This window comes from Podarcis muralis, chromosome 16 (assembly GCF_964188315.1).
Source record: "Podarcis muralis chromosome 16, rPodMur119.hap1.1, whole genome shotgun sequence".
Classification (NCBI taxonomy): Eukaryota; Metazoa; Chordata; class Lepidosauria; order Squamata; family Lacertidae; genus Podarcis; species Podarcis muralis.
In genome coordinates, this window is record NC_135670.1 from 36,981,165 (window position 1) to 37,006,177 (window position 25,013).

At 46.0% G+C, this 25,013-nt stretch overlaps 1 protein-coding gene across 2 annotated transcripts in view; it reads right to left on the reverse strand.

The window, feature by feature from the left end:
- The window catches only part of TMEM132B (transmembrane protein 132B), a 383,755-nt gene that overhangs the window by 200,968 nt on the left and 157,774 nt on the right, over positions 1-25,013 (reverse strand). For both annotated transcript variants that reach the window (XM_077920013.1, XM_077920012.1), the window contains one exon: positions 13,149-13,295. Coding sequence is in view for 1 of the 2 variants with exons in the window: in XM_077920012.1 (XP_077776138.1) it covers positions 13,149-13,295 (147 nt within the window). In the remaining variant the exon portion in view is untranslated. The remainder of the gene's footprint in view (positions 1-13,148; positions 13,296-25,013) is intronic.

Sequence of the window (25,013 nt, forward strand, 5' to 3'; positions counted from 1 at the left end):
GTCTGCTGAAATAGGAGCACAGAAAGGGGAAAGTCTATGAGCTTGCTGGTCAGTGGAAACTTCCTGTGGTTACCTGTCTATTAGATTCCCAGCAGGAGACAGCCATATAATTTCATTGTTCCTAACCCAGAATGAATACGATTCTCAAGGCTGTTGAGATCTCGTCACCCTTCAGCTCCAAAACTCTATTTCTCAGCCTTCAACATTTCACAGGCAAAAGCAGGGCTCCTTCTGACACCCCGTCCTCAAACCATAGACCCCTTCAGGGCCAGCCTCAGGTGAGGTGCATCTTCATCACTCTCCCTTGTTAGTTTGGCCCTTAAAATGCCTTATCTTTCAATAGTGGAACCCTTTCCAAACACAGACAAATAATTTGCAGGTGTCATGAGCCCTGTGGAGACTTCTTTGCAGGAGAGAAATAGGATGAGAGTCTGGAGACCAATTCGGGAGAGGAGCCTTGTGGTTTGGGAGGTGCTGATTTAGATGCCAGAGCGGGGTTAAGAGAAAAGCTCCGTGTCATAGAATCAATGAATCATAGAGTTGGAAGGGACCCCAAGGGTCATCTAGCTCAACCTCCTGCAATGCAGGAATTTCAGCTAAAGATTCCCTTGCAAATGGCCATCCAAACCCACTTTAAAAACCTTCAGTGCAAGGGAGTCCACAACCCAACAGACACACCATGTGTTGAACGACCACTGACATGCCTTTTGCCATAAATACCAAAATGTGTCAGCGTTGCCTGGTTTGATCTGTGGCACTGGCACTTTTACACATGCCACGTAATTTGTTCCACACATGCAAGGAATTGATCCTTTAGTGTGGCAGCACCTCTGCAAGCCCCTGTGCATTGATAATGGATAGACGCCTTCACAGTGCTGTTTCTGGTGCCTGTTAAAGCCAACTCAGACATACAATTGACTGTGTAGATTTGCCTTTAAAACTGCAGATTGTATCTATCTTTTGATAAATTTCATGTCTACTTGTGTTGGGGTTTTTTCAAAGTTAGATTTTATCAGTACTTTTTCTTATGAATATCTTAATGTTTTGTGTAAATGACAGGTTTTTGCTGATTAAGCAGTCTATACATCTTGCTAATTAGTTAAGAAACATAATCCAACTCCTTTAACCTTACCTCAAAGACTTGGGTCCCCAGGTTCTTTCACCCTCCTCTAGACAAGTAGTTCCCGCTTCTCAAAGGTTTTTTTATTTGCTTACATGCCAAAATGCTTTCGAAGCAGTTTATGGCTACAAAATCAATTATAAAAAAGCTACACATAATTAAAACACACAATTCCATCGAAACATTAAAAACAACCATAATCAAAATATACAATAAAACAAGCTTGTTTAAAAGCATAACCATTAAAGCAGTTAAAAGAGCAATTAAACTGATTAGATCAGGAAGTTCATGTGTATCTTCAAGAGCCAGTAGGATGCCAATACTGATGGGGTCTCTCATATTATTTCTTTTTTAAAAAAAATAATTTTTATTGAATGATTTTATGTTACAAAAAACATTACAACCATACTACCACAGAATATAATTGAGAAATAAAAATTACATACATCAATATTTTGTTTGTTATTTACCGTCTTATTTCCTCACAAACATTCCATACAAAACACACACCCGCACAAACACACAAATAATAATAATAATAATAATGAAAATAATGAAAATAAATATTTTCCCCTTTTATCTTACAAAATCTTTTCTTCGATTTTGACTTTGCATATGTTTTATCTTACAATTGAATGTACACAAAACAAGAAACCTTTCTATATAGATTTTCCAATACATTCAGAAAACATAATAAATCCCTAATTGTTGTCCACCTCCTTTTACTTCCATTATCACTCGAACGCTAGCACCGAGTCAAAACTATTATTGTATTTTTGAACATATCTTCTATAACCATCCCATTTTCCTGCAAATTTTTGCTTTGAGTTTCCTCAAAGTTTGCTAGTCAATTGAGCCATCTCCACAAATTCCTGTAATTTAATTTGCCAATCTATTATTTTGGGAGGGGGTCTCCCGTATTATTTCAGTGGCGTGGGCATTCCACAGCACTGGAAACCTTCTTAATAATGTGCTGCCTGTAACTGGACTCTAACCATTACACCACACAGCTCATGATGTCTTTTGCTTTCTCTCACACACACACTGCAAGGCTGTCAATTTCCATGAACCTTCAACACAGCCCCCCCAAAAACATTATTACATTTTAAAAATTAATAATGAAGGAAGTTTTCCTGCGACTGGGACAGCTTTCATAGAGAGAATTACGTGGAATGAATGCCAGCCTGAACCAGGTTCGCTTCTCTTAAGCAACCTGCTCCCTCTCAGTCTGAAAAAGACCTCAGCAACCTGCATGCAGCAGACATACAGATTCAAACAAGCACTTGGGAGACGTGGGGCTTGCCCAGAGCTGCCCGACAGAGCAATTTATTTCCCCTTCAAAATATCAGAGGCTTTTATGAGTCAAGAGAGCCTCCGTCTGACGTCTCCAGGCAGCAGGGAGGCCACAAAACTTCCCCACACAAATCCTTCACTGAAGAGGGAACTTCTGTAATTCAAATCTCCTCTCTTCTTTCCAGCCGCATTGCTAGAAACGCAGACGTGTCGTTTTCATAGATGAGACACTTTTAACGTCAGATGTATAAACTGAACCCATAAATTCAGCCAATCCTTACGAAAACTTTCAGCCTGAAATTGAGAGGGGGGGCAGCCTGAAGAAGCTGAAAGCGTGATAATTTCAGAGAGGTGTTAAATCATCTGAAGGTTTCTGGGGGGGTGGGGCTTGGTGAGGCTGTGATGGCAGAAGTGTGAGGGTGGGCAACTGGATCCAGCTGGTGGGGATTATCCTCATCCCACCCCTACAGGGCAGCTTTGATGGGTGGGAGGGGCTGCCCACCTGTCGATCACCTGATGTCACCATGATCATACCTGAACTGTTTCCTTTGCCTGCGGGCCAAATTTGACATGCAGGCAAAAGCACAGTGCTTTGCGGGCACCAACCATCAACTGATAGTAAGGGCTTGCAAAGCACCAATGGTTCCTCTGGAGCTGTCCTTACTTGCCATGTGGCATCAGGCATGGGGCAGTTGAGGATAGTATGAAGAAACTGACCACATGGGCCAGAAGTTCCCCACTCCGGCCATAGCTGTTGGCAGCCATCTGTCTCAGGAGACAATGGAAGAGTCAAACTCTTGGGGCTTTTGAGTTGATTTTAATAGCAACAAGGGTGATTAATTGCTTTCCCACCCTTGTGGGATGGGCTGGGTGGGCTGTTGCTGCTGGTATAGAGACATAAACAGGTATGTTCGTGTCATAGGCTTAAACTGCTTTTTGCTCAAAAAGCATAAGAGCTGGGAGTGGCAGCCACTAACTAGGATTAGACCAGGAGTACGGAATCTGCAACTCTCCAGATGTCCAGGGGTTCCAAATCTCATTATCTCTGCCCTTGTTTTCTGGGGCTGATGGGCATTGGAGGGCAACAGCATCTGAGAGGGCCACCGCTCCATCACTGAATTAGATAAAGAGATGGAGAGCAGGTGTACCAATGCCTGCTAGCCATAATAGCCACATGGTGCCTCCACACATAGGGACAGTATACATCCAATAAGCAGGTGCTGAGGGGAAGCAAGAGGCCATGACCTCCATGACTTGCTTGTGAGTTTCCAGACAGTCTGGCTGTCCTCTGTTGGAAACAGGATACTGGGTTGGATGAGCCCTCAAATGATTGTATTGATAACATTCTTACGGTTCCAGCATCATGCCTCTTCTAGGCACCCACTGTTCCTCTCTACACTGGCCAGACTCCCTTTCTAAGAACACACAAAGTCTTAAACCACAGTGGATCGAAGTGACTTAACTATTTGATTTGATTTTCAAAATTCAACAAAGAGGACTCTGATATAATCTCCTTATGCTCAGCACTGTGTTTTCAAGAACAGGCCTCGATATTTCTCTTGCATTTTCATCCTGAAAATTGCCTTCTCTCTCTTGCTTCTCCTTAAGTGGCCCCCAGGAACAAAAGGTTTCCATTCTGCTACTATAGCAATCTTTTATGTACTTTAAGTTGCTGGGCAACAGAGGCTGTGCCACCCACAGGTACTTGCCTTCAGATGGTCTCAGAAACAAAACAGGGACAAAGAAACGAGGAGGAAACAATAGCAGAATTTGCAATGGCTCCCTGTGACGCTATTAATGCAAGCAGGCTTCCAGCTAACTACACATTTCAGTCCCAGTTGCCACTTATCTAGAGTCTCACCTGTTCATCTGCACTTATTTAAATTTGTTTTGCACCTAATCCTTGGGATCCCAGTCCTGAATAATTCAGAGTGGGATCTGCCTTAGGGGGGCAACTGTCAGGAGCCACAGTGTGGAAGGGAGGTACCCCATAGAATCACAAAATGTCAAAAAGGATGTGCTTTCCCAAACCCACATTGCGTGGCGATACCCGCCCCCTCCCACAGATGAAATAAATAAAGACACCGGACACCAGAATTAAGGTTAATGGGCGAAAAATGGCCACAACTTTATTGATTACAGGTAAGAGTGGTATTGGCCTTAGGCATTGGCCCCTAACAGACTATCCGGACTAACCGGGCTGCTGTAGAGGAGGAAAAGGGGCGAGCCCGGGCTGCCCTGACCTTAAATGCCCCGGTAACCCCGCCCCCAGGGCCAGCCCATTGGCTGGCGCTGCCAGAATTGAATATGGATGAGATCCCTGAATCCCGCGGGGCTGAACCAGCCCCGCGATAGTGCGGTTGGGGGCACGCGCCCGCAAACCCCCCCCCCTCCGTAGCTCGGGAGTGGCTTTCCCAGACTGTTTGCACTCCTGTCTCAGCGATGTCTATGCTGACTTGGTCATGCCCACAGAATGAAAGGTGGCAGGATCCCCAAGGACATACTTTACAGGGAGATGGCTTCAGGCACCACATCCATTGGCAGACCAACTCTGCATTGATGCCTACAGCCTTGACCCCACTGTGTCGGGATCTCTTGCAGTGCCTGAAGATAGGCAGTCAGGTCATGCATCATAGCAGTGACCAGAGGAGAAATGACCACTTGGAGGAGCACAGAGAGAAGAAACGCCATGGTGCATCTGCAGCAGCACAACCAGATGCCTTCATCCGCCCCGGCTGCAACAAAACATGTCTCTCCCATGTCGGTCTCTACAGCCACAGCAGGGACTGCAACCTTACAACAGTTTGAATTCACTCCCAAAGGTGCACTCATCTCCATCGTCACCCGAGACAGATGGATGGCAACAGCAGCAGCAAAATCATGTGAGTTTCCACTAGTGCTTTTGCCAGACACATTTAGCTTTGCAACAGACAAGTGCGCCATAATAAGTTTTGCTTCAATCAAGCACTTTGGAGGAACTGTGTGCATGAAGACAGGGAATCAAGTGCTCTCATCCAGATCTCCAAGTTGACTGTTGAGTACCCTTAACTTCCTAAGCACCTTTCTCCTCTCCTTATGATCATAACAACAGATACTTTCTTTGGTTCTTGCTGGCCATAAAAGTCACAATATACTGTACCCCAAAGTCAGGCAAAAAACAGTGCCCAATGGGAGTGAGTTAATAAATCCAGTTTTTGCCTCTGTTCTGCTCTTGCTATCTTTTTCAATCCACTTTCAAATATGCTTACTTTTCTAATCTTTCCCCTCCTCTCATCCACAGTATTATCCCTTATCACCGGGTTTTCATCTCAAGTTCTCCAATTTGCTCACACAAATTGAGTGCTCATTAAGATATTTTAAATTAAGACCTTTCATGCAAAGCGTGTCACATATTTCTCTCCCCCCATTTTTTTTAAAAAAACTGAATTCCTTATCACAATGTCTCAGGCGGTTTACATTATATTCTATTAGAAATCCATTTTGTCCAAGGTTGTTGCAATTCATAGATTAAAGCCTTTTCCTGGCTTTTTGTATTGTTCAGAATACGTTTATGAATTCACCTCTTTAGTAGTCAGACACATACTACATATGCTGGTATCCCAGTCTTTGATAATGTTGGTCGGCAGAGTGTGCTTTTCCTTTCAAATGTGCATATAATTTCAAGGCTTCCTTGATAAGTGTGCGTTGTGGTTTGCAAACAGGGACGATTTAGGGTTCTGAAATCCCCATTGCAAGGTCAAAACTGAGAAAACAAGAGCGCATTCAGAGCCACAGTAGCCGTTCTTTGACTAGGGGAAGAGCTGTAGCTCAGTGGCAGAACATCTGCTTTGCATACATAAGGTTCCAGGTTCAATCCCCAACATCTCCAGGTCAGGCTGGGAGTGTCCCAACTGAAACCCTGGAAAGCTGCTTGCAGTCAGTTGGACCAAGGATCTGACTCAGTACAAAGCAACTTCCTGTCTTCCTATTGCATTTGATTCAGCCTGGCACTATGTAAGGAGGCAGCAATTTCTGTCCCATTCTATGCACATTGCAGCCAGTTTTGTTTCTGTTCCACTGCAGTTCAGCTCGCACTAAAACTGACATTATCCATCTTGCTATGTGCTGCGGCCAGAACTAATGGAATTAAATATGTCCTCAATTATGACATTGACGTCAGGGCATACCAGAGGAAACACCTAAGACAACATGGGAAAACAATGCAATTATTTATGAATGTTCACAGACTAAGAAAACATCGACTTGCAATATTCACCGTATAGACAGCGGCTGGAGAATCATCTACAAAGTAACAACACCAGGCAGGTGTGGCAAGGTGTACAAGAATTAACAGGGTATAAATCCAAGGATTCCCTGGCAGACGAGGGAGGGGCATCCCTCGCAGAGGATTTGAATGCCTTTTTTGCCCGTTTTGAAGTAACATCTGCAGCAACACCTGCTGAGGCTTTACCACCACCACCACCACCACCACCACTCCCTGTGAAGGCCTTGCCACCATCACCATCATCAGTACAAAGGAATGTAGTAATCTCTGTGGAAAAAGAAGAGATGAGGAAGGTGTTGAAGGGAATCAACACAAGGAAGGCCACAGGGCCAGATGGGGTAGCTGGAAGGGTATTGAGAGACTGTGCAGATCAACTAGCAGGAGTTTTCACTGGGATCTTAAATCGATCCCTAGCCCAGGCTATTGTTCCATCCTGCCTAAAGTCCTCTACTATCGTTCCAATAGCAAAAAAACCTAACCCGGAAGATCTGAATGACTTTCGTCCAGTAGCACTCACACCTATAATCATGAAGTGCTTTGAAAAGCTGGTACGAAATTATGTCATTGCCTGCCTACCAGAGGGACTGGACACATTCCAATTTGCTTATAAAACGAAAAGATCGACAGAGGACGCTGTGGCGATTGCCCTCCATGCCGTTCTTGCACATTTGGAGCAGCGGGGGTGTTATGCCAGACTGCTTTTTTTAGATTTCAGCTCGGCATTTAATACCATTCTACCACAACGTCTGATGTCTAAACTGGAAGATCTGGGGCTTCCGTTATCACTTTGTGGGTGGATATTGGACTTTTTGTCAGACCGCCCCCAGAGGGTTCGGTTGGGCCCTTATACCTCTAGTATGCTTAAGACTAACACAGGAACACCACAGGGATGCGTACTCAGTCCGCTCCTATATATTCTCTACACGTACGATTGTGTCGCTGCTCACCCTAGTAATAGGGTTGTCAAATTTGCAGATGACACAACCGTGATTGGGCTCATCTCTGAAAGGGAGGGTGAAACGGACTATAGAGATGAGGTGGAGCGGCTGACAGAGTGGTGCAGAGCTAACAACTTGCTCATAAATACAAGGAAGACAAAGGAGCTTGTGGTGGACTTCAGGAGACAGAAGAGCAATGTCCAGCCACTTTTGCTTGATGGGGTCTGTGTGGAGAGGGTAACAACGTTCAGATTTTTGGGCATTGAATTACAAGAGGATCTGTCCTGGAGTGTCAACACAAGGGGGCTTGTGAAGAAGGCGCAGCAGAGACTGTACTTTTTGAGAATTCTAAGGAAAAACCATCTTCCGCAGAAACTGCTGCTTGCCTTCTATCACTGTGCCATTGAGAGCGTGCTCACCTATGGCTTATGTGTGTGGTATGGAAGCTGTACTACCCGGGACAGGTTGGGGTTGTGCAGAGTTGTTAAGGCAGCAGAGAGCATTGTTGGCTGCCCACTCTCCACCTTAGAGCAGATTTATGCCACAAGGTGCCATAGGAAGGCACTGGACATAGTAAAAGATCCATCGCATCCTGGTCACTGTCTCTTCGAGCTCCTGCCGTCGGGACGGAGATACAGGACGATGAAGACAAGAACAAGCCGTCTTAAGAACAGCTTCTTCTCCAGAGCGATCTTGGCCCTGAATGGGAAGCCTGGACTTTGAAAGTCATCTAATCTTCCTTGCTGTTTTATACTGTATTGTTTTAATTAGTGTTTTTATAGTTGATTTGATTTTGTGTGGAGTGCCCTACCTGGGTGGATGGAGCAGCCAAGTAATTTCGTTGTCCCCGAGAGGGGGCAATGACAATAAAGATATTATTATTATTATTATTATTATTATTATTATTATTATTATTATGATCATCATTTCTGACCTCAGGCAGACATGCAAATTGCAGCAATTTGCTCTCATTTCCATTCCTGGTGAAATTCTCTGAAATCCCTAGGTGGTGCAGAAGGAGAGGGGAAGTGGGCAGGGGGACTCTTCCAGCCACCACCCTCTTTGGCATGACTCGCCCTCAGATATAGCTCCATACCCCTCTCAGCTGTAACCTGAGGGTTGGGGGTTAGGCTTAGGAGTTAGGGGTTAGGAGGTTAGGGTTAGTGTTAGGTGCTTAGGGTTTCGGGTTAGTTTGGGTTTGGGGGTTAGGGGTGCCCCAGTCACTCTAGGTGGCTCTGAACAAAATATTTAAAACACAATAAAAATAACATCAAACATTAAAAACTTCTGTATACAGGGCTGCCTTCAGGTGTCTTCTAAAAGTTGTAGAGTTGTTTATCTCCTTGATATCCGGTGGGAGGGCGTTCCACAGGGCGGGTGCCACTACCAAGAAGGCCCTCTGCCTGGTTCCGTGTAACTTCACTCCTTGCAGTGAGGGAACCACCAGAAGACCCTCAGAACTGCATCTCAGTGTCCAGGCTGAACGATTGGGGTGGAGACGCTCCTTCAGGTATACAGGGATCAGGCCATTTAGGACTTTAAAGGTCAGCACCAACACTTTGAATTGTGCTCGGAAGATATAGATGGTCCCGACAGCCGCACCCAATCACCAGTCTAGCTGCCACATTCTGGATTAGTTGTAGTTCCCAAGTCACCTTCAAAGGCAGCCCCACAAAAAGCGCATTGCAATAGTCCAAGCGGAAGATAACCAGAACATACACCACTCTGGTGAGACGGTGCACAGGCAGGTAAGGTGTCAGCCATCACACCTGTTGGAGCTCATAGACAGCTGCCTTGGACACAGAACTAACCTACGCTTCCATGGACAGCTGTGAGTCCAAAATGACTCCATTTTGGTAAATAAATAAGATTATAGTATAACAATAAATTATAAAATAAAAAATGTGTTTGTGCAGACCAGGGCCTGCTCCGAAAGAATGGTCACAGCCTGCTTACAACTATAGGCTTCACTCACACACACTCCCTGCCCCCAGCTCTTTGGATTAAGGGCGGATCAAACATCAAAAATGCTTTTATTTTGCCCTCCATGAAGATTGGGGGCAGGAGGCAATCCATCTCTGTCACATTGCCTCTTCTTCCAAGCCAATTAGTTATCCAGACATGCTCAGAGGCTTACCAGAAGTAGGATGCTGGTACCTGGCTTTTTCAGCAGTAATTTTAGAAAGCTATGGGGTCAAGAAATTAAAAGCAGGTTCTTACCTGCAAAGAGGAGTAGCAGATTCACAGACTATACTGACCTACTATGAAGGCTTTGAGGAGATGGGAGAATACCTTTCATTTTGTTATGGGGTAACTAAATCTTATGAAGGGGACACGGGTGGCGCTGTGGGTAAAAGCCTCAGCGCCTAGGGCTTGCCAATCGAAAGGTCGGCGGTTCGAATCCCCGCGGCGGGGTGCGCTCCCGTCATTCGGTCCCAGCGCCTGCCAACCTAGCAGTTCGAAAGCACCTCCGGGTGCAAGTAGATAAATAGGGACCGCTTACTAGCGGGAAGGTAAACGGCGTTCCGTGTGCTGCGCTGGCTCGCCAGATGCAGCTTGTCACGGTGGCCACGTGACCCGGAAGTGTCTGCGGACAGCGCTGGCTCCCGGCCTATAGAGTGAGATGAGCGCACAACCCTAGAGTCTGTCAAGACTGGCCCGTACGGGCAGGGGTACCTTTACCTTTACCTAAATCTTATGAACCAGGGGTGGGCAACCTTTTTCCACCCACATTCCCTTCCGGACAACCCTCTGTCACCAGTCTGGGCAGTAACAGCCATTATCCAAGTTCAAGGGTGCATTGCAGTCAAGGAAGGTGTGAAGCAGGGTTGGTGAGGGCTGTGTCTTAGGGAGAGGGAGGTGGCTGGGGCGATTCCCAAAGGCCGGGCAAAGAAGCCTGGAAGGCTACCTATGGCCCCCAGACTTGTGGTTTCCCACCGCAGTAGTAAACTAACAGCAAGGTAAGGTAGAACACCAAATGAAGATCAAAGTTAAATATTTACTTGTAGAGCAACAATATTTGCAAATCTGGAATGGATCTTCTGGAGTTTTCTATTTGCATACTTTAATTAATCTAAAAAAAATATTAAAACTAATCTCACAAAGGAAAGGGTCAGGGTATTAATTAACTTGAGATTCATTGCTTTTGTATAATTTAGAAGTTCGACATGGAGCAGAAAATGGTGTTAATAAAAACTAAGTTACTGTGACAGGTATAATTTCACGGATTAGCCCAAATTTCCAACATTCTCACCAAGTTTAAGGCTAACCTCTCTGTTTTACACAGCCCTGCTTCAATTAAAATACTTTTTTTTCTCCTCCAGATGAAAATTACATTTCATTCTTCCTTTAACCTCAATATTTCTCTATTAATGTGATTTTTCTACCATGCAGTTCTTAAACGGAATGCAAGTCACAAGCACAGTAATGGGGAAATCTAAACCTGTCGCTTAATGTTGAGTAACCCTTCTGACTGTCCAGCTCAGGGACAAATTAACAACTCTTTTTGCACAGGCTTTCCCCATCTTCCATGTGACAGCCCTTCAGATATTTGAATAGGGCTAAACTATCACTGCGCAATCTTCTCCGTTTAGCCTCAATCGTTCCTCACAAGGCTTGCTTTCCAATAGGGCTGCTGTTTTTAAAACATTATTCCATCCCATAGCTGTGGTTGGCAAATGACAAGGCAGAGGGGAAGAAGAATGATTTGAGTGGGATCAGAAATAGTGCCTTATATAGGTATTCAGATATTCAGTCCAATGCCACAGAAGACAGAATTAGGATTCAGCAAGAATACTTATTGCAAAGTATTGGAAGACACAAGATATACCCACACTGGAAGAATGGCAGATGAAGGTAATGTACTATATGGAACTGGCAGAAATGACCGGCAGAATCCGAGACCAGGGAGAAGAGTCGGTGGAAGAAGATTGGAAGAAATTTAAAGACTATCTACAGAAATATTGTAAAATTAATGAATGTTAGAATGATGTTGGATAAAAAGTTAAGTGGTTGCTAGCTATAACGCTATAAGGATTATGAAAAAATGGATTATTAACAGGTTAAAATTCAAGGTTATAATATTTTAAGATTGAAGACTAGGATAAACAAAGAGGGAAGGGATTTGCTGAACTAATAATTTGAATTGGAATACAAAAAAGGGAGGTGTGAGGAGGTCCGGGAAACAAGCATATGAAAAATAAGTGATGGAAAGATGGAATTGTTTTTTAACTATTTTTACTTTGTATTTTTCTTTTTTCTTTTTTCATTCTGTAAAATCTTAATAAATATATTTTTTAAAAAAGAAGAAGACAGAATTAGGATTCAAAACGACCTTTTGTCCAACAGGTAGGGATGGGGGCAGAAATTTGATTCTCTTTCCATTTAAAGGTGCATCTTTCCAAAACAGTATGTGAATCGAAACACAGCCATCACTCGAAACTCACGCTTCTCTGGATTTTGCAATGCAGTTCTCCAGCCAAATAATATGGAGAAAAATGCAGATACCAAGATGAGACTGTGTGTAATGTATGTTTCTCACGAAACATACAACCACGGATTATGTCAGGGGGGATGCAAAAATGCAAAATGCATACAAAGATATTAGTATATTAGTACAGTGGTACCTCTAGATACGAACGGGATCCATTCCGGAGCCCCGTTCGCCTCTAGAGGTAAACGTAACTAGTGATGGCACGTCTGCGCATGCACGCGTCGCTTTTCACTGCTTCTGCGCATGCGCGTGATGTCATTTTGAGCGTCTGTGGATGTGCAAGCGGCAAAACCCGGAAGTAACGCGGTCCGTTACTTCCGGGTTGCCGCAGAGCGCAACTCGAACACACTCAACTCGAAGCGTATTCAACCCAAGGTATGACTGTATAAATTTGTAGATGAATTTTCATGAGGACTTTTTAAGCTATTTTAAAAAAATAATGCAAACTGATGTGGAAATGTAGAGCTCAGCTTAAAGTGGGGAAAGTGAGGGAAAGCAAGATTGAAGGAGTCATCTATCCCTACCCAGGGGATGCTATTAAAGAGTTAACTCCACCTTGAACGGTGTGATTTACTGCCAGTTGACTTTTGGACAAGCAGCCAGGCCAGCTATTACATCCTTATCTTTTTGCTGGTGCAACATCTCCTTGTGCCCAGCTCCTCGGCAGAACACCTTCTCTGCATATTTCAGCAGTCTTGTCTCGGTCAGCTCCTTGCCCTGCTGGACAGCTCCATGGGCAAGAAAAGGGAATCCAAGCCATGCTGCTGTGCTTCTATGACTGGGACAAACTACCCAGGCACTAGTCCATGAACATCTATGCCGTAAGACATTTGTTAGCCTTTAAGACGTCACCACAAGACTCTTTGTTACCCCAAGTCCTGGAACATTTTTCCAGCACTCGAAAGCTGTGATCATGTTGGAAATACAAAAAGAAATTGATTCCTATTCAAGGGTAAAGATCAATAAAAGCATCTGAATTTCCCCCCACTGTCTTTTAACTATAAAATGGCAGCTGCATGCAGCTCAGCTTGGATTTCTTACCTGCTCTCTGCATTTGGATTGATGTGCTCACATACAATGGTGGCGGTGGTCTGTGTCCTCCCATTGTCCACGTCTTGTTGAACTCCCCACTGGTCCGGATCACTGACTCGGATGTCTATTATCTTCACTCCTGAAGCAGCCTTAATTCTACCAAGAAAAGAACAGACACAGCGTTAGTTCTACATGATGCCTTTTGGGGGTAGGAGAAATCTCACAGAAGGCCCCAGTGGATGGTCCAGGAGCATATGTTCTTAATTCATGCACCCAGGAACACCGACTGGCCTGCAGCTTCACAAGGCGTGAACGTAAGTGTTGTAAGAATGCACACACATTGTGTCTCTCAGTCTGACCTACCTCATGGGGCTGTTGTGAGCATAATTTGGAGAGGAAATGAAGACTATGTCCGCCACCTTGAGCTCCTTGGAGGGAAGTTGGGACATAAATGTAATTAATAAATAAATAACTGGAAAATGCACCCTGCAGTCACTAAGCAACTGAAACTAAGCCCATTCACTATGTGCATTCAGGAAGGCAGGTACAGCCCGTGGCTCACAGGAGAGTCTTGGTCTGATCTTCTTAGGCCCTTAACTGGAACCAGTTAAGAACATGTGTGTGTTAATTTATGACCCCCAAAACTGAAAGAACCACATCTAAAAGAGAATGAATATTTGTTTCCTTCTGGAAGGAGCCTCTCACAATGCTGATCTCCTCTCTGGTTGGATTTAGCTTATCAAGGGAGCTTTCATTCATTTTTCATAGAAAGCTCCCCTTCCCCCAGTCCTTACCCTGCAGCCTCAATCGACACCTCACCCTTCTTGTTACTCCACTGGCTCCATGGAAGCTTAGACTAGCATTCAGCGAGATGCAAATCAGACCCTTGGTGGCTGTCCCTGGTTCCCTGGTTGGGCAAACTGCCAAGGAAGACAAACCGCTCATTGAGTCAAGGAGCAGGTTGTTTAAATATTTAATCAGAATTAAAATGGAGCAAGCTGTGCAATCCACAAGGAACTACAGATGCAACCACTTTGAAGGAGAATAGATAGACACCATGGTTCATAGATTTGCCTCTTAATGAGGCTTCATATGACAGAGGGAGGGAGAAGCCTCCTGGTGACTGTAGTGGCTGCTGGTCCCCAAAACACTTACATAGTTGTCCTTAGGGTTGACTGAGCAGAAGATTGGTTGTCCCCAGAATGAATCAGATCCCCTTCTATGTTTCAGGCAAACATGGAAAATGCCTCAAATGGTGGGATAATTTCAACCTTCGAAAGAGCATTCCTACATTGGCATCATCTTTTTATCTCTTGGATCATAGGGAGGGATCAACTCCCATGCTCTTAAGCACAAACAGACCCAGTGGGCCTCTCTACCTTCTTTCAAAATGGGGGGTCACCAACTTTTTGGAGCCGGTGGGCACATCTGGAATTCTGAGAAAATACTGAGGGCACCAGTCACAAAATGGCTGCTGTAGGGGTGTGGCACAGCACAAAATGGCTACCGTGGGAGGTATGTAGGAGAGGCCAAGCAAATGCAGATAGGAACTAAGCAGGAAAAGCTAACAGTCTCTCATGCATTGTGGATTTTTGATGGGATATTTACTTTCACAGGCACCATAGAAGATACTGGCAGGCACACCAATACCCATGAGAGCTTTGGAATTCCCTGCTCTAAAATGAAGTTGTTTCCAATGTCATTTGCTATGCTGGTCCTGCCCTGCTCCAAGGGGGGGTGGGCTCCAATTCATTTTGGGGGTGAGCACTCTTCTGCTCATCCCTCCCTAAAGTAGATATAGGCTGGCAGGGTGCCTGAGAGCAGAATCAAGGTGGGTAGCCACTTAAGGTGGGCTGTGGTATTTGTCCCAGTTCTGCTCGCATCCACTTGGTACTTCACAGCATTCTGAACTGCATCTGCTGCTGTAAGGCTGAAGTTACTTCATATGAAAAGGCATAAAGACTAAGGAATCAAGCAAACAATATTTTATGGTTTGTATTGTATGATAAGGGTTGTAAACCACTTATTATTAAATAATACAAATAAATAAGACCTGGGTGCTTTACTGCCTATCATAGGGGTGCTTATGTCACTATATGCCAATTTGGAATAGGGGTTTAATTTCTTTCAAACATTCTTGTGGGGTCACCTCCAAATTCTCCTTTCTATCCAACTTAGTATTCATGACTCCATCAAAAACTATTTCAGGTTTGGTCCAAGTTCAGTTTCAGCTCTACGTATATGAAATGGATTGGACTGATCTGCTCTTCTCCACAAGCCAGACTACCCTCTTATCTATTTAATCTATATATTTTTTATTGGCACAACCCGTAATAAGCAGCGCTCCCAGTTTTCTACAGCACCACAGCACTGCTGCCACAAATGGTCAGTGGGTTGGTACTGCAGCTTCCCAGTACCACGGGCATTCGAGTAGAATTCAACTTGCTCCTCTAAAGCTGCCAACTGCGGCCTAGATACTCAATGTGAGGAACTTGCCACACAGCCTATATTGAACTTTCAGACCATTCACCTGTCTCTGTGTCCCTGCCTACAGGTACCAGCCCTTCCAGGCTGTCCACCCATTAGGTCATAGGGAGAGTGAAGATCTCGAAAGAATTTGTTAAAACACACAATTCGCAGCAAAGTGCATAAGTCACATTGATTAGGTGGAAGCTAAGCATGTTTACGTATTTCCCATTGCCACCCATTGTGTGATTTCAGAGCCCAGTCCTTCGTCCCTAACAGGCCGGATCCGATAAATGCTGACACTCCCATCTGCTCAAGCCAACTGCCGCGTTTCCCAGCCCTTCAGCCAGGATGCAATACAACACATGTCTTGTCCATCCAAGGACACTCGGTGATGCTATTTTTACTCAACTGGGCTTCTGAAGAGATTTGCTGACAATGCATCTCATGTCAACTGGCTATTTGCTTCTGGCCTGCAGGGGTGCCGTTTCCTTATAGAAAACCTCCTGGGTTTTCAGCAGACATGCTTGGTTGTCTGCTACAGACGCAGATTTCATTCACCGTCTTCCCAGGCTAGCATCATGCCAGTCCAGTAGTGGCTGGTGCCTTTTGGGACTGGGAGGGTGGAAGACAGGGAGCCCAACAGCAGGTGGCGCCAGAGCCAATAACGGGAAGACAACTTGTTCTAGTTTTGCCTTCTTTCCCTCCCTGCTGAGTTCTGAAAATGGCAACCCTGAGACTAAGGAGGAGGAAGATGACAGACAGTGCCACCCCCTTGGCTCAGCTGGACGTAAGATGCCAGGGGCGGGAGCTAGGAGCGAGTTAGTAACAACTCACACATTGCCAGTGAAGATGACTCTTTATTCAAAATGCCACGTCTATTGAGCACAGCCACTCTTCCTGGTAGCTGTTGCCCCAATGACACAATGTGTTCTCACAGTTCTCTAAGTCTCCTCCTCCCTCAGTCCTTTCCCAAGCAATCTGAGGCTCCTTCATCTTGTCTGTCTTTGCTCTGCCCTCTTCATACCTTCACTTCTGCCTCTGATTCTGGAATGCTCCCTACTGCAGCCTCTTCCTGCTCACTGAACTCTGTTACCTCTTCAGCTTCCACTTCCGACACCTCTTCCTCCTAGTCTTCTCCTTCGTCTCCCTCTGACCACTCATTGTCATCCCACCATCCCCTCCCTGGGCTCTGTGCCTTCTTCCCTTGGCAGTTCCCTTGGTGCCTCCCACCACTCTTCTGAATCCAGCCAGCCCATAACAGAAGACAGACAGGTGGGGCAGGACACCCTTTGCTCTTATGAACAAGCCTCCACTGAGTAGTTCTCCACTGGGTAGTCCCCTCACTTCCCAAAGCGCATGAACACACACATTACAATCTTTCTGGACACCAGAATTTAAGCACTGAATCTGAGACATTATCAAACTGGGAGGCTCCTCTTTTGTGCCACACCTGTGTTTTAGTCACAGCAGAGTAATGCTGGGGAGAATCAGTGGAATTCAGAGCGCCATCCAAACCTGTGATCAGGAACTGTTGGGCATAAGGACAACCCCCCCCCCCCCAGGAAGCACAATCAGAAGGATTTGTGGACCCGCACCAAGCCACCCCCAACCTACCACTAATTATTGCTCTATGGGTGCTCATGTGCCTTTGTATCAATGCAGATAATTTGCAAGTGCAAATGTTCTGCAAATCAGTGTCCCCCCTCTCTCTTTTATGATGGTCTTGTTAGGATATTTCCGTTCCACCTTAAAAGGGAGCAGGCTTTGTGTGTCAGAGTCTGTGTATTTCCTGTTCACAGGATGTTTATGTTTTCTATTGCTTTCGTTTCTCTCTCGGTGCCTGAAACACTGAAGCAGGCAGTCATGTTTTTCTCTGTTCTGACTAACACAGAATAAACTCTTAAATAATGCTCTCCTGCGTGCATCTTTCGCTGTGCATTATCTGCTGATAGAGCGTGCACCAGCCCTGGAATGTGGCAAGCTATTTCTGGAGCTCGTGTCGCTAATTGCTGATACTGCGTGTCTACGGGAGATCGATGGACGTCCGGAGGCGATGTGGGGCCATGATGGACTTTGTCTCCCTGGCAGTATCCCAACAGGTCTTTCCTATCATTTGGTGATGGTGATTTGCAAGTGGCTTTCCACCATAAGGTCACTCCTTTACAGGAAACTCTCTGTGGAGCTTTGTGAAAGAGACCATGTCTCACTGTAAGGCATTGGGGGGGCATGGGGAAAGTGGGGGGAAATTGGCAGGGAGGGTTGTGGGGAAGGAACAGGGTAATGTATGATCCAACTCAAACAGGGGTGGATCTGATGTCAAATGGGCCAGACCTTTGGAACTAGAGAGAGTTCACATTTTGGACCTTGCAACATCACTAGCAAAAATTGCAATGATAACATGGAGGGATCCTCTTTTCATACCTGCAACAAGGAGATCAGAAGCTTCCATTTATGGTTTTAAACAAGCCACAGTTCTACCTGATGCCCAAACTTGGAAAACTGTAGTTTCTTCAAACTCTAGTTCAGTCTTCCCCAATTTGGTTCCCTCGAGATCTTTGAAATTACAACCCCCATCAGCCCCAGCCATCATGGCCAATGCTCAGGGATGCAAAAAGTTGTGCTCTAACCAGGTTGGAGACCAGAAGGATTAGAAGTAGCTGCTTCATTTGCTCTTCCTAACTAGAGTTTCATCAAACCACAGTTCCCTGTGTTTGTATGTCACAGGTAACTCTGTTTTGTTGAAAATCAGGTACAGAAGCTTCCAGTTTTCCCTTCACATGCATGAAAGAGGATAGAGGAGAATATGCAAGCCAAAGACTCACCCCCAGCTCACTCACATTGTAGGGGAAAAACAGGCTCCCCTTTTGTCTGAACTGGGCTTAAGAGCATTTTGTGCTCTCCCCCTCCCTTCCTATCCAACACCTCCACAAAGCTTTCCTTTTAAAACTGTACCTGAATCACACATCATCGCTCCTGTGAGCTTTTTTAATTTTTCCACTGCTGCTATTTTTATATAACCTTTTCCAGATGCATTGTCTAACCCCCTCCCTTCCTCCTTGTCAGCCATCCCAGGATGCAGCAGGTATGAAATAGCTTATTAGAGCATTGCACTCCGCACAAACAGCATGGCTTTGGCAAACAAAAGGAAAGGGAAACCAGAATGCTTGGCAGGAAAGCCAAGAGGTGGAAATTATGAAGCCCAAAGGGGACTTGAGCCCTCCTCTGAGGGCTTGAGCGAATTCCCCTGCAGACCATAGAAGGTTCATAGGATTGTAGAATGCAGGGATCTTCTGTCCAAGCTGGGGCTTGAACCCATCACCATGAGATTAAGAGTCTCATGGATTTGGATTTGATATCCCACTTTATCACTACCCAAAGGAGTCTCAAAGCAGCTAACATTCTCCTTTCCCTTCCTCCCCCACAACAAACACTCTGTGAGGTGAGTGAGGCTGAGAGACTTCAGAGAAGTGTGACTAGCCCAAGGTCACCCAGCAGCTGCATGTGGAGGAGCGGGGAATCGAACCCAGTTCACCAGATTACGAGTCTATCACTCTTAACCACTACACCACACTGGCTCATGCTCTGCTGACTGAGCTATCCCAGAAACCAGTGCAGGGGCTGCACTTCCAAACCATCAGGCACTGGTTCTGCACAAGAGCACTCTCCTCTCCTGGTATTCAAGAAGCATTGTTGTCTCCAGCTGTGGAGGCAGAGCTTAGCCCCTTTGCTTGCAACCTGAGGTGAAGGGCAAGATGCCCCCTGCCCACTTTCACATCTAACAATCTGACCAGGCTGGCTGCTGAATCTCCTTTCAACCACTGGCAATGGGGCACCACCCTCTACTGTACCTGAGGAAGAAGACTACCTTAGGAGGTGCAGAGCAATCGGTGGGATGCAGACATCTCCTGGTATCTACCGCCTAAGGCAGCTGTATCATTCTGCCTCATGGGAGGGCTGGCCCTGTAACCTGGGAGCAAACCCTGCCCTGGAGCCTGAATTTTGCCCCTCTCAAGCCAGCTTCATGTACCCATAGCTTGGCACAGAAAGAGTGAAAAGGATTGGTCTGCACCTCCATGCACACCTGTGCTCCCCGCTTCCTGCACACTAAGACAAAAGACTCAGGATGGATCTACACACAGGGGGGAAACCGCTATAAATAAGTCTGAAATTAGATCATTATAATAAAAGAAAAGAAATGCTATGTAAAAATTGCATAAATGTTTTTTTGCTCTCTGTAGCCATCTGGGGTTGCATGTTTATAATGCATCCAAAGCATTGGGGGGGTTTCTTTACTAACGTAGCTGAGTCCTGAGTTGCAGCTTACACAGCAATAGGGCTTTTTTCAGCCAGAACTCACCGGAACTGAGTTCTCATACCTCTTTGGTGTGTTCCAGCACGTATTCCGTCACTTGGCACAGTGCTCTGTGTTGAGCGATGCAGGCTGTGGCGGAGGGATGGTTCGGTGCAGTGCGATGGTGGGACAAGTGGGCAAAAGGAAGCTTTTTTAGGGGCAAGGTCCCTTAAAAAAACTCAACAAGTTCTGGCACCGTTTTCCCTAGGAAAAAAAAGCCTTGCATAGCAACATTCTAACATGCCATGCCCATCCCCAGGGCAAATATTAGAGGCCAGCAAAAATTAGAGGCCATTCTTGGTAAATAAGGACAGTTGGGCCATATGCAATGAATCTCTTGTAAACTCAGATTTGGGGGATTTCCCAAGAGCCAGCCCATTGCTGCAGTCTAGAATTCTAAATTCTACTTGCAAAAATTTTATGATGCTGAAGTTATGCTAAATTCCATTTTGAATCATCTCAGACTACACAAATTCATGGTGGACATAACTGTGAATGGCTACTAACCATGATGGTGACTTTATTTGCTCCAAGATCAATGGCAGAATGCCCTATTAGTTGTCATGGGTGGCGCTGTGGGTTAAACCACAGAGCCTAGGACTTGCCGATCAGAAGGTCGGCGGTTCAACTCCCCACGACGGGGTGAGCTCCCATTGCTCGGTCCCTGCTCTTGCCAACCTAGCAGTTAGAAAGTATGTCAAAGTGCAAGTAGATAAATAGGTACCGGCTCCAGCATTTCCGTGTGCTGCTCTGGTTCGCCAGAAGCGGCTTAGTCATGCTGGGAGCTGTACGCCGGCTCCCTTGGCCAATAAAGCGAGACGAGCGCCGCAACCCCAGAGTCGGTCACGACTGGACCTAATGGTCAGGGGTCCCTTTACCTTTACTGTGAGAACAGACTGCTGGACTAGATAGATCCTTGATCTGATCCAGCAAGGCTCTTTGGTCTTTAGACTCAGAAGAAAATGTTAAAAACTATTCTACCAAGCTTTGGGGATATGCTGATATAATTAAGAACCAAAACTGGAACATCTCCAGTGGAAATGAAAGTATTCTGGAGTTCATTTAACCTTTCTTGAAACTGCTCCAGAGCCCCCCAACTCAAGGGACTCCAGTACTATCTGGAGAGCATCAGATTGTGGGGAGGCTAATCAAAACTATCACATTTCAGAATATTCTTCAAGATCCCTTTCCCAAGCACAACAGTGACATTAAGGGACCCTCTTGGGCCCAGAATTGACGGGCAAGTTTATTGCACATATAATATTCAGAGTCAAGAAAATCTGTAGCTAAATTATAATTTAAACAAGGTTGAGAGATATCCTCATTCAGAATGATTTAGTCTTAATTGCTAATACAACAGAACCCTGGTGCTCAATGAAAAAGTTTCATCACGTCCTGGAACACAATTTAACTGCTCTGCCCAGGTATGAGAAAAGCTGTCACGCTGCTGAGACTTCGAGAGAGAAAAACGTCTTCTGCATTATTAGACAGGCAATACCATCATGCGTCTTCTTGTGTCAAGCACTATCTCTGCTGTGAGGAAGTTACAGAAGAAAATCCGCACTCTGTATTCCGGTGTTGCATTTGTGAAAATGTATGCAAAAAAGGTTTCTTTATCCTGGGTGGACAATCTTTTCCCCCGTCAGAGCCACTTTTCCTCAGGGATAATCCATTGAGGGCTACATTCCATCAGTGGGCAGGACCAAAGACAGCAGTGGGTGGAGCCACATCCAAAAGTGGGTGGGGTCTCTCTCTCTCTCTCTCTCTCTCTCTCTCATCCCCTTCTCACACACATTATTTCTCTTTCACCCATTCCCTTTTCTTTCACTCTTCCTCCCCACCCAGCAAAATGCCAGAAGTGAATTGCTCTCGCCAGAAGTCCAAACTGGTTGCTTGTGGAGAGCTTTGGAAATTACGCTGAGGGCCACATGCTGTCCAGGCCTGCTTGATCCTTTCTTAATCACTGATTGTTTGGGAAAAAGAGGGCATTCTATATATTTTTCCTGACCACAGCAGCAGGAGCAAGCAGGGTTCTAAATCAGGCATAGGCAAACTCAGCCCTCCAGATGTTTTGGGACTACAATTTCCATCATCCCTGACCACTGGTCCTGTTAGCTAGGGATGATGGGAGTTGTAGTCCCAAAACATCTGGAGGGCTGAGTTTGCCTATGCCTGCTCTATGAAGGCTTCTGCCTTCAAACCATCTCTCTCAATCCATTGAGGGTGACAGAGGCCCACTCTCTCTGGCGTTTCTGATCCAGAGGTAGGGAGCATTTTTCAGCCTGAGGGCCAGACTTCATTCTGATAAACCCCTCCAGGGGCCACGTGTCAATGGTGGGCAGGAACAGAGGCAAAAGTGGGAGCAACTGTTAACTTAGATGTTGTTTTCATACAGCAGGCTAGTTTCTACACAGCCTCCTCCATCCAGGCAAGTAATAGCAGGACTTCGGACGAACTAATTCAGATTAATGAATTCACTGAATTAATTCAAAAATCTCTGTATCACACATGAAAATAGTTCCTAGAAATTCTAGGTGAACAGAATTGGGGGGGGGGGGTTATGGCAGAAATTTGGGGAAATTTTAATTCAGTTCGATTTACGTTTTTATTCCACCATACATGCACGCACAAACACACGGTTTTCATCAAACTTAACTGTGTTTGATAGTGGCCACTGCAGTCACCATATTTAGCTTTTTGAAAAAAATATGATGCTTTTTAATGATCACAATTCTTTTGGAAAAATAAATAAAGCAATTGTTCACATTCCACTGTGGAGCGGGGTTAGCAGACCAGCTTGTAAAATCCCTGAAGGGTGAGGGCATTTGGAATGCTGAGGACCAAATTCAACTGGAATGGAATTATTTTCCCTTTTTTTGGGAGGGGGTGAACTGGGACTAATTCCTTTTTAAGATGAACTTCCCAAGCACTGGGCAAGAGTCATTAGCTGAGTTCAATAACACATTCCAGCCAGGCACAGCCATTTAATGGGTGCACAAAGCATAGCTAGTCATGGATGTGAGTTGGGAAGAGCCCCAGGGTCCAAACAGAGAGTCCTGGAGGGCCCCATTTGGCCCCCAGGCCTGAGACTCCCCACCCCTGCACTAACCGCTTGAGAGCAGTAATGAGTTCGAGTGATGCTCCCCCAGTTTCAGTCCCCAGCTCCCACCTGCCTGCTTTCTTGTTTATAAACAGCAGAGGGCTGCCTCTCCCTTAATCTCAGCGATCCCCTTGCAGAACTCAGCCGGGAGGAGGATGGCATGGGTAGACAAACTAAGACCCGGGGGCCAGATCTGGCCCAATCGCCGGTCCGCGGATTTTTACATGAGTAGAATGTGTCCTTTTATTTAAAATGCATCTCTGGGTTATTTGTAGGGCCTGCCTGGTGTTTTTACATGAGTAGAAAGTGTGCTTTTATTTAAAATGCACCTCTGGGTTATTTGTGCGGCATAGGAATTCATTCATCTTCTTTCTTTCTTTTTCAAAATATAGTCCTGCCCCCCACAAGGTCTGAGGAACAGTGGACTGGCCCCCTGTTGAAAAAGTTTGCTGACCCCTGGAGGATGGGAACAAAATTAGTATTCGTTGGCTCTGCCTGTCCTTGGCTCTGGCACCACCTACTGTTGGTCTCAGTGGCGTAGCGTGGGGGGTGCCAGGGGTGCCGGCCGCACCGGGCGCAACATCTGGGGGGGGGCGTGAGTCCAGAGGGCCCAGCCGTGTCGTGCCCTCGGCCCACCCCTATTGTCAGAGCGGCCGGCCAGCCTCTGCCTGCTCCTACCTTGCCCACCCGAGGACTGCGGCAGCGCCCGCCCCCGTGGCCACCTACCCCCGCCTCGCCCATTGGCTTGCCTCCCTCGGCTCCGCCTCTCTCCGATGGCCGCGGGGGTGTCCTGCTCGGTGCCGTCGCCTTTTTTCAGGAGGTAGGGAGGCTGGACAGGGAGGTGGGGTCGGAAGCAGGCAGAGAAGGAGGGGAGCTCGTAGCCAAAAGGGCTGCGCCGGCTGGCAAAGGGCCGGGGAAAGTTTGGAGAGGAGAAACGCACCGTCATGATTTCCCGGTGGAAGCGGCAGGATTAGGGATGGCGAAGCGTAATTACGCACGAATTTCGCTGGGTGAGAGCTTCGGGGATCGATCGGCGGAAATGGGAATCAATTGGAATATGAGAAAGAGAGAGAGAGAGGGACCATCATTCATAGGCATAGATTTGTAGGGTATGGGGGCGCAAATCCACGGGTTAGGGGGCGCAAATTACTTGCCTTGCCCCGGGTTAGGGGGCGCAAATTACTTGCCTTGCTGACAACCCACGCTACACCGCTGGTTGGTCTTCCTGCCTTTTCCCCCTGCCAGTCCCAAAGGGCACCACCAGCCACTTCTTGAGGGTTTGAAATAAGGCCCAGATATGGCTAAAGTGGTCATCTTCCCAGTGGCTCCTCCAGCTGCTGTGGGTCATCATCAAGGACACTACAAACGTGAATGTAGTCAAGTAGAACTACATTCTAGTTCCAGTGTGATAGGTTGTTAGCCGAGGCTGTTACGTTTCTGCTGACAGCTTGCATTTTGTTGCAAAGTCTTGTTTTTAAATTGGATTTGATACCATTGTGTTTTCTTCGGTTGCAATTATATATATTAATTATTCGTGGCCTAGGGCTGAAGGAGAGAAACAGAAGCAGAAACTAGAGAGTTTAATCAACTGGTTAACGCTAATGGGATTACAGCAGAATCCTGTGTGAGTTTGCTTAAAAGTAAGTCATGGGGAACTAGGTAGCTGCCTCATACTGAGTCTGACACCATTGCTCCAGCTAGCTCAGTACTACTGACACTGGCTGGCAGCAGCTCACCAGGATTTCAGACGGGGAGGGGGCTCTCTCCCAACCTTCCCTGGAGATACCAAGGACTGAACCTGGGACTTTCTGCACAGAAAGTACAAACTTATTAGTGTGTTGTAGCCTTTCCCCACTGTGTATATCTCAGTATGTTCAATGGGGCTTACTCCCAAGAAAGCACACGTAAGGTTGTGGCCCAAACCAACTAAATCTGGGTACATTTTGACACCGAG